At 35.3% G+C, this 9,795-nt stretch overlaps 2 protein-coding genes across 4 annotated transcripts in view; both read left to right on the forward strand.

The window, feature by feature from the left end:
- LOC108732236 (sodium channel protein Nach) overlaps nt 1–7,147 on the forward strand; it is a 17,054-nt gene extending 9,907 nt beyond the window's left edge. Inside the window, exons 8-11 of the mRNA XM_018462925.1 lie at nt 2,365–2,524; nt 2,932–3,097; nt 4,627–4,724; nt 6,856–7,147. Coding sequence (XP_018318427.1) covers nt 2,365–2,524; nt 2,932–3,097; nt 4,627–4,724; nt 6,856–6,980 — 549 coding nt within the window. The 3' untranslated portion in view covers nt 6,981–7,147. The remainder of the gene's footprint in view (nt 1–2,364; nt 2,525–2,931; nt 3,098–4,626; nt 4,725–6,855) is intronic.
- Nucleotides 7,148–7,486: 339 nt separating this feature from the next.
- The window catches only part of LOC108732322 (ATP-citrate synthase), a 41,682-nt gene continuing 39,373 nt past the window's right edge, over nt 7,487–9,795 (forward strand). For 2 of the 3 annotated variants that reach the window (XM_018463047.2, XM_018463053.2), the window contains exon 1: nt 7,487–7,656. The gene's annotated coding sequence lies outside the window, so the exon portion shown is untranslated. The remainder of the gene's footprint in view (nt 7,657–9,795) is intronic. The other variant, XM_018463052.2, reaches the window with a different exon arrangement.

Below are 9,795 nucleotides of genomic sequence, written 5' to 3' on the forward strand. Positions count from 1 at the left end.
TTGGGAAAAAATTTTCGTCGAATGAAGAGGTGATCGCCGAAACTGAGGCCTATTTTGAAGCAAAGGACAAATCGTACTACAAAAATGGTATCGAAAAGTTGGAGGATCGCTATAATCAGTGTATCACCCTTGAAAGGAATTATGTTGAATAAAAAAAACGAATTTTGCAAAAAAAATGTGTTTTACTATTTTAGGCCGGGGACTTTTCAATTGACCTGTTATTATGAACTTGATATTCTTATATTTATTTCATAAGATTTTTCAACGTTGATTATATTCAAATTTACATATTAAGAAACATACATACATTTAGATTTTTAGAAGCGAGTTAGTTTAATATGAAATATTATTCTGAAATTTCATTTCTGAACTTTTACTCATTACAAACTACTTCAAATTCTCGTAGCTTAGTGGTCAAAGCATTGGTGCGTAAAGCCAAAGGTTCGGGTTCGATTCCCGGCGGAGGTGTGACAACAGCAACAATTTTTCCCTCATTTATTTGGTGGGTAAATATTTAGAAATGAATTTTTAGAATAATATTTCATACTACATATTAAGAATAACATTCAACCGGATTATCAGCATACGTATTGTATTTGGAGGTTCATGTTCAAAGAAAATAAAATATATTTTACATTTGTGCTCTAGTTGCAAATTCTCTTTAACGATATGGACCCCGCAAGTAGCAGTGAAATTAAATACTTAATCATGAAGAAATCACTTGCATTTTTATGCAATAATTGAATAGGATCATGAGTATTGGGAAAACAAAATTGAAAAACCAATTGGATCATTGTTGTTTCTATTTCTTGAGACTTTATTAAGCTCTCAACTTATCTAACTGACTGTCAAAATTACAAATATAATCATAAAGTTGGTTGCATCTTCTTTGATCCATGATCCTGCTGAATTATTAAATACCTAATGTTTTTTGTCCCTCTTTCTCTGCTCGCATAGTGTTCTCTTCAAATAAAGTGTTTTATAATTTATAACTTTAAATACTACGATTTTCGATTATAGATTGAGGATTTACGTGTTGTGTGTGAATCAAGCCGATATCTCATTGTATTCTTCATTGTTTAGTTGTTAAAAAAATATTTCCTTAAGCTTTACATAATGGGAGAGCAGGATGTTCCGTCCATTACTACCCTGCCGAAAGACATTTTAGAAGTATCACCCTATATTCATTACAGGAGATATATATCAGTAAAGGAAATTGAAAATGAAAAGCAGGTAAACTTAAATAATCCCTGTAAAGCTCCTCATCACTAATACGATCCCGAATAAAAGGCCATCCTTCTGAACGACCAGTTTTCAACTTTCCGTTAATATCACAATCTTTCCAAACCCGCCACGATAACGCAGTATCCAAAATTAAATAAACACTAAAACACCCGAAATTCCATAGAACTTTTAGTTACCTAATCGACAACCAATGTGCTATCTTCCGTTAGTCTCTAACTGAAGATGACACGGTGTTTATTCAGTTAAGTTTCCCAGTACTCCAGTTGATCTTTCTATATCCGAAATTAGGCAGTTGTCCAAAATTATTCTCTGGATAGTGGTCACCCCTTAAAGCGGCAACATTTTCATACAATACAATATTTACTAACCCTAAAGTTGATTGGAATTGCTTCCTCTGGTTTTGCTACACACAAGTGACGAACTTCTTCAGAGATAACGTGGACTTCACATGCAGCATCAGAGACGGTTGGACCTCTGAAGAAGTTCGCCACTCGTGATGGCGAAACGTTAGGAAGTAACTCCAACCATCCTTAGGGTTAGTAAATGTTGCATGAAAATGTGGCCGCTTTAAGGGGTGACCACTGTCTAGATGATAATTTAGGACAACTGCCTAATTCTGGATCATCATCATCATAAGGTCATCAGTCCTAAGACTGGTTGGACACGTACCTCCACTCTTTCCTATCCTGAGCTAAACTTCGCATTTCCCTAAAACTAGAACAACCCACATCCTTAACTATTTGCGAACAGTAATCTAATCTAGGTCTACCTCTACCCCTCCTAACTCTGTTTCTGCCTCTAATATGTCTCTGACTAGACCTTCATGCCTAAGAAGGTGTCCTACCAACCTACCTCGCCTATTTTTTATTGACTTCCACAGAGTCCACTGTTCTCCTATTCATTCTAATACCTCTTCATTTCTAACCTTTTCTACCCACGATATCCTCATCATCCGCCTATAACACCACATTTCGAACGCTTCTAACCTGGATATAGAAAGATTAATTGAAGTACTGTGAAACTTACTAACGGAGATAGCACCTTGGGTGTCGTTTAGGTAACTAAACGTTCTGTGGAATTTCGGGTGTATCAATTTGTAATTCCTTTGTATTTCCAAAGGTCAGGTTTACGAGTGTGGAGCAAAGAAAATGTCGTTTTATAGACGAAAATTATTTGGATGTGTATGAATACTACAGTTACAGTGCATGTACAACACAGTGCAGGAAAGATGCCCAGTTTCAAAAATGTAATTGCACCCACCATTTAATGCCTAATACACGTAAGTACCATTTACTTTATTTTTATTTTTTATTTTTAGTTTTATTGTTTTCGAAAAGTCGATTGTAGAGGAGTTGAATTGTCAGTTTTTTAAATGTGCAACAATTTAACTACTATTATTAGGCATTAGTTCTAGAAACTGTAATAGTGGAGAATTCCAATTGCACAAACTATTTTGAATTTTTAAATTAAAATGACACACTTTAAACATTTAATAAGTGCGAGCTTATTAAAAAAAGAATGTCATTTTTCAAAGCAACAATGTCTAGGTGCGATAAAAATTACCGTTAGAAATACTTCTTTTTTATTACATGCATCGCGCACTAATTTATTCAAAAGCGTAGTGTAGGCATTTAAAATGTTTTACTATCTGACTATCTGTGTAATAACATTTTAATTTTATCGAAGATAATGGAAAAATATGCGATGTCGACGGTTTGCATTGCTTGCATGATAATTATAATGATATCGCCGTTCTGAAAGCCGTTTGGGCAAATAGAAATGGGTTGGTTTGCGAATGCTTGCCGAGTTGTACTGAAGTGGAAATAACTACAATTCGGGAAAGTGAAGAGGGGTGAGTGGATTTTTGCAAACGTTTGCTTAACTTAAGTCACTCTAAAGGTATGCGCACCGGACGGATAAAACTGTTGATTTTTTTTCACCTCTACGCACATAAGGTTTTTCTTTAAATAATTCGCAAACTTTAGAGGGTGACAAGTAGAGGCAATAGAGAATGGTGAGTATAGCAGCGAGATTAAGAAATAGAACAATTTGTAAGAAAACTATAACAAGTTACAATCTAAAGCCGGTCCTGATAGTGAATTGGCAACGTAGGTCTGTACCTTTACATCGAGTTGAGATAAGGACTCGAATACATTCAAAAGAATTTTTGTAGGGTTAACTTCAATGCCTTAAAGTAAATTAAATTTTGAATTAATTTTTGTCACTATAGATAACCTCATGTTAATGAGGAAAAATAGATGGATATATACTTGCTGAACTGAATCCACGGCGTAGCTAACCACTACGTGATAGGTACGTTACCAAAATCGAACAAACAAATTCGAAGTGGTCAGTACTCTGTTGAAACTGCCAGACGCGGATTGCGATTTCGATCTTTTTGGATCTCATCAGCGCGTCGCAGAATACTGACCGCTTCGAATTTGTTTGTTAAATTTCGGTAACGTGCCTATCATGTAGTAGTGAGCTACGCCATGAATTAAGTTCAGCAAGTAGATATACATCTATTTAAATGGACCTTGTTGAGCATAATGAATTTCACTAAATGTAGCATTGTACTACAGATGGCCTTTACCGCGCCATTTGTGGTATTTTATAAAACGCGCTGTTAAGACAGCAGGTAAAAACTGGTCTGTGTTCTGTCGAAACTGTTTGCGACGCGCTGATGAGATCCAAAAAGATTGAAATCGCGATCCGCGTCTGGCAGATTCGACAGAATACTGACCACTTCGAATTTGTTTGACCGTATACCTAATTTCATACATTTTATTATTTTTCTATGTCGTTTTGTGCGTTTACCTTGCCTGAATTTCTTAGATCGCAAGTGGTATAACCGAATATTTACCACGTTCGATTTGGGCCATTTTTTATTTCCATCCGTGACGAGTACAGGTATGAATTACGTACAACTATGGCTAAGAAGTGGTAGTGGTATGTAATGTGCTATACACTAAGCTATAAGGTTAGGTTGCGGTATGGGGTTCGCCATGATTAAAATTTAATTGAATTGACAATGTCACTGTTCTGTCCAAATTTGGACACGTATTCAACTAGTTATAAATTGCTTACTAACTTACCAATAAATATCTTCAGGTGGTGCCATACAGTCAGTTACTTCATAAAAAATATACTTAGATACATTTTTATAGGTATCTACATTGAAGTTTTAGCAAAATGTAGTCGACTTGAGGCTTCATTATTTATTTTTGTTATTAGGCTACAAAAAGTAAAAGTTGAACTAAGTATTAAAACAAATGCATGTCTATGCAAACGTATTTGTTTCATTTATAAACGTTTCCACCCTTTACTTGGATTTCAGTAGACGTTTCTAATGTATAGATTAATCACAAATGTTGTTTTTAGCATACTGGATCCCTATGCCATTGTTGACATTTCATTGGAGAGCCTTCCAACTGAGAGGTTTAAGAGAAACGTAGTAAGAGGAAAATTAGAATTAGTTGGTAAGGTTATTGCTAAGAAAATTAAGTAAATTCTTGGTCAGAAAGATGAGATCAGCAAAACTATCAGGTGTGAATCGCAATTTCGAACTAGTTTTAACATAAGCAAAAAACTTTAAAAAGACTTTAGTATTTACATGAATTGCAAATATGAGTAGGTAGGGCAGATACACGATTACTCCTAGGATTCAATTGGATTTTTGGGGGAAAGCAACATCATAGCTGTCGATGAGTCCCTTGGCCGCAAAGCTGACGTAAGGACCATCTCTTCAGGGAGCGAATTTAGCTTTTCTTACTCCTTATTGGATTGGTGGCGATTATGACTTTTTCATCAGATTTAAGGTTAAGTCTTGGCCGGCGACGTCATTCTACCGGTCCCATTCTTTTTCGTACATGACACGGACTTCCGGGAATGTGGCAACTAACTTTGAAAATAAAGTTTTCACGTTGGGCTATGGTTCTAATATCATGGGCGATCTCGCAGGTAGTGATAGCTCGCGACCAGACGTAAGGAACGCGGCTGAATGGCTGGTTAACTGACATCGGGCAGTATTGAGTGCGAACCTGACACTAAAAAGTTTGTCCAGTTTTGGTGGTTTTGTTCCACCAAGATGGACAACCGGTTCTTACTCTCAACCATATGAACGGATAGATGGTAGACAGGGATAGCTAAACTTCTCTAAATATTCAGACAGTAGTAAATCTTCTGCATTACTGAAGTGAGGGGTTCCGTTATCAGAGATGATACTCCTGGGAATCCCCAAGCGGAGGAATAATTTGTTGACCATGGTCCAAGCTCAAGCATCGGCGATGGCGTGAATTACATATTCAAAGATGTCTTTTAGGAGTCCAGGTCAGCAGAAATATTGACAGATCATGGAATTCCTCAATCTTGCATTGGCGGGAAGGCGGGAACGATGTGTTGGGCCTCCTTGGTTATCGTCTTCAGACGTATAGAGGTAAAGGATGCCCTCTGATAGGAAGTAACCGCGAGACAACCATCAGCGAAACTTCTCTACGTTTCCAGACTCAAAAGATTGGATAATCGGTTGCAACTCAGAATTTGCAAGTCGCTCTTCTTTGAGTTGTTTGGGATTATTTCGGGGAAGGCCGACGGTGATAACATTCACTGGTGATGTTATTTATCGAAGGACGGGAATGTGTGTTTGCGACAACATTGCTCCTTCCCGGAGTGTTTTATCAGTTTTATCAGCCGCGGAGATGCTGATGGTTTGTCACATTGATGGCGGCGAATGCTTCTTTCTAGGTGACCCCGGAATTCTTGTGTTGCTCTTACAACGGCGAGGGCCTCCCTTTCCGTGACAGGATGGTTCTGTTCCGGCTTGGTTAGTAACCGGTTGCCCTGAAGCAAAGCGGCACCATGAGGTAACCGTTAGCACGGTCCTGAGATTTTAGTGATTTTCTGGATCTTCTTGTTTCGGGATTGGAGCGGAGTTCAAGGCTAGTTCATGATGACATCTCTTTTATGTTCCGTCCACTCCCAAACAGGACCTTTCTTAGTTAGTCCGGATAGGGGACGGGCAATCCCTGCACACCCAAGGATGAAGTGACGAAACCAATTCTATAGGAGTGGTGACATGTCCTAAATACTTAACTTTAACCCGCACGAAATTGTACTTGTCTCCATGTATCCGCAGGTGAAATTCCTCCATATAAGCTTGAAACAGCGTTGTAGCTCGGCAATGAGGTCTTAGAAAGTGCGAAACAGGACGATAATATCGTCCAGTTTGTCCAGAATTTGCATTCCCTCTAGTAGGCATCTCCTGTGACGTGCAGCAAGTAAGATCAGGCGTTACAATGATTTCCTAATGAAATAATGCAAGCAAAATCCAATCATCTCGTAATTGCGGCCCACCTCTAGTAGCTTCGATAAATTGTTGACCATAAATGTAATGTTCTTCCCATGCTGTTCTAGAGAAAAACTAAAAAATTATCTATAAATGTTAATATTATGGATTCTCGTTGGACCAATGTTCTCATATATGCAACCATAGTATTAAACCTGTTTGAAAGAAAAGAGAACTTGATCACCTCAAAATGTATGCACTTATTGTATATTGCATATGCAACGACAGACTAAGTGCTAAGCTTATCTTTTTTTATCTGTTAATAGTTTCCCTGGGGGGTGCAGCAGCGTTATTACTTGGAGCCAGTCTTTTGAGTGTTTTTGAGTTTTTTTATTTTTTTCTATTAAGAGTCTTCAACACAGCAAGAATGGTAAAGAAAGTGCATTCTTAAGAAATTGGATCCATCATTTTCAAAAGACGTTTTAATGGTTAGCTGATTCCAGAATTCCACAGCATCAGCCATATCAGTTGTACCGGTTTTAGTTACAAGACAAAAATGCATTTTTGTCGATTTTATTCGATATCTTTAAAACACCGAATAAAGTCATATGAAATTTTTTCAAAACCGTCCAATTAAATTTTTTTTTCGATTTTATTTTTTATCATCTAAGAGAGTTATGCTTACAAATGGTTTAAGTATCGTAAAATTATAAATATTTTAAATAATGAATAAAAATAAATACATATACTTGTATATTTTTTTAATTAAATTGTGAAAGTGCTTTTAATCTTAATAATTCTTATGTTATTGCTCGAATGAATGACGTAATTATTTTGAACTATGAGATGGACTATAGGTATACTCGATAGGACTTTTTGAGTTCTCAGCATGTCATTTTGCAGACATTGGCATTACTGCTAGGAATGTCAAGTGTGAACAAAGTTGTCATTTTCGTCAGTGCTGTGCTGTTGTGTTATGAGACGTGTCGTAAATTTTCATGTTTGCTTCAGTGTTACAAAAAAGAATCATTGAAACGTTTTGAAAGACTTTATGAGGTTAGTGAACGGTTTTTGTGAATAAAAGTAACTGATTTGTATTTGCTAAAGCATCTAGTTTTAGAATTGTGGTAAGTTAAAAGAAAGTTGTTTTCGTAATCAAAAATTCTAATTTCTAATGCATGACGTCTTAAAAGAACGAACCAGTTTTGTTATGGTAATTAAAATGCGTGTTATGTTTTAAATTAAGTTCCTAATGCTAGCCATTTGCATAAATATTTTGTCTATTCTAAAATTTGACTACTTTTCTGTAACCTAACCTATAATTTAGTGCCGGATTAAATAATGTTTTTATAATTTATAATCTATTTAATTATCTTCCTAATATTATTATAGGTTACTTTGTAGTGTAGTTTAATAAATATTACTGAAAGGTCTTATTAAATACTTTCCTTTTATATTTTTTTACTACCTGTTGCAAAGTTCAATTTTGTATTCTCAACATGTACCTAGAAGGAATTTAAAAAAAAACATAAAATTATCTGCAAAAGTATCCACTTTTTTAAAATCCATAACGTACCTATATGATTTTATTTCTTTGTATATATTAATTTCCATTTTTTTTGTGTATTGTATACATACTTAGGATATGATCCAGAAAGAATGCGTCACAAGTTAATATTAACATGTGTTTCATTTATTTATAAAAAAAACATCATTTGAAATATTCTAATTTTGGCAGTATTCGACTTTAAACTGAACAAAATGTACATGAACCATGTACATATAGATACAATATGTATTGTTCGTTTCGAAGTTTACAATTATACTCCTCAAACTTTTAATGTATAAATAGGTATGTAGGTAGATGGGTAGGTAGGGGATAAAGCACTTTACACCTTATATTTGATTTTTAATTTTTTACATTGTGAAATTTTTTCGTTTTTTGCTTACACGCAGAAATGTGAAGAAATACGCTAGATATTGTAAATTTTTCTCATACTTATTTGTAGTAAATTAGTAGTTGTATAAAAATTGAATTGAAACAAACCAATAAAAACATTTTTTTAAAAGTTTAATCAAGAGAAGGTGACAAAATATATTATGGTACTTGTAGGTAGTTTAGAATAACATGAACCTTTAGATGCGTTAGAAGCGGTCTTATCGCATTCGTATTGAACATTTGGAATTCTAACGATCTGCCTGGCTATACAACCCGCGATACAGCTCCAGATAAACTAAAAAGTGAGGCCCGATGTTTCTGAGAGGCACAAATGTAAAAATCAATGATCGGGACGAGTTTTGCTAATGTCTCACCTACCTACATTCCTTTTCATTTTTATCTAATCAAAATCAACAATCATTTTATCAACTGCTTGTTGGGCTAGTCATAGGATTATTAATCACTGAAATTGAATAGGGAAAAGCACGTAGGCAAATATTGCACCTTGTGCTCATAGAAAAGTAGTAGACTGAATAACTAAAAATGGGCGAATTTTGGTCAAAATATCAAATTAATAACCTTTGCTTCTTTAATGATATAATGTACAACGTCCTTCCAGGAGGACGGAAACGACTTAGTCAAGCAGATTCTTTACAAATGATTATTTTTGGGTCCTTTTAATGGGACCGAGTGGAACTTTAACTAATAAAACATGCACACCCGAAATTCCACAAAGCGTTTAGAAACCTAAAGTATCTGACTGAGGATGACATCTTAGGTGTTGCAACGTGTCTTAGGTTTCTGAGCGCTTTCTGGACTTTCGGGTGTGTACGTGTTATTACGTAATAAAAATAACGATAACAGTTGAAGTGTGTCGCATTTTCGAGGTTGAATTCTACCGTTGGCAGGACACCTTTGTTCTGGCAGAACAACATACATACATTAGTGAGTATGAGTTTTGGAACAGGACCAATTCCTCTGTACAAAACAACTTCTAGAAGTTTTTCCAGCAGGACAACTGCTTCTACGTTCTATCATTAACGACAAACAATACCTCATCCTTTACGTTACTGGAATGTAGCAGTATTTGAATTAATTTTTTAAATTTTTCAATTTTGCATTTCTTGGCAACTTTCTCTCGTATTAATTTATTTAATTAAGAGGAAAATAAACGAATAAATTATAATTGTATTCCGCCGCCTAACTCGCTCCAAGTAAAACAAAAGAGATAAATTAACTTATAAGTAAGTATAGGGTTGTTTGGAAAGTCGTTTCATTTTTTTTTGTGGAAATAAGAGACAGTTTTCTTATAATAAACAAATACTTT

Source organism: Agrilus planipennis, unplaced genomic scaffold (genome assembly GCF_000699045.2).
Source record: "Agrilus planipennis isolate EAB-ADULT unplaced genomic scaffold, Apla_2.0 scaffold30, whole genome shotgun sequence".
In the NCBI taxonomy this organism is placed as follows: domain Eukaryota; kingdom Metazoa; phylum Arthropoda; class Insecta; order Coleoptera; family Buprestidae; genus Agrilus; species Agrilus planipennis.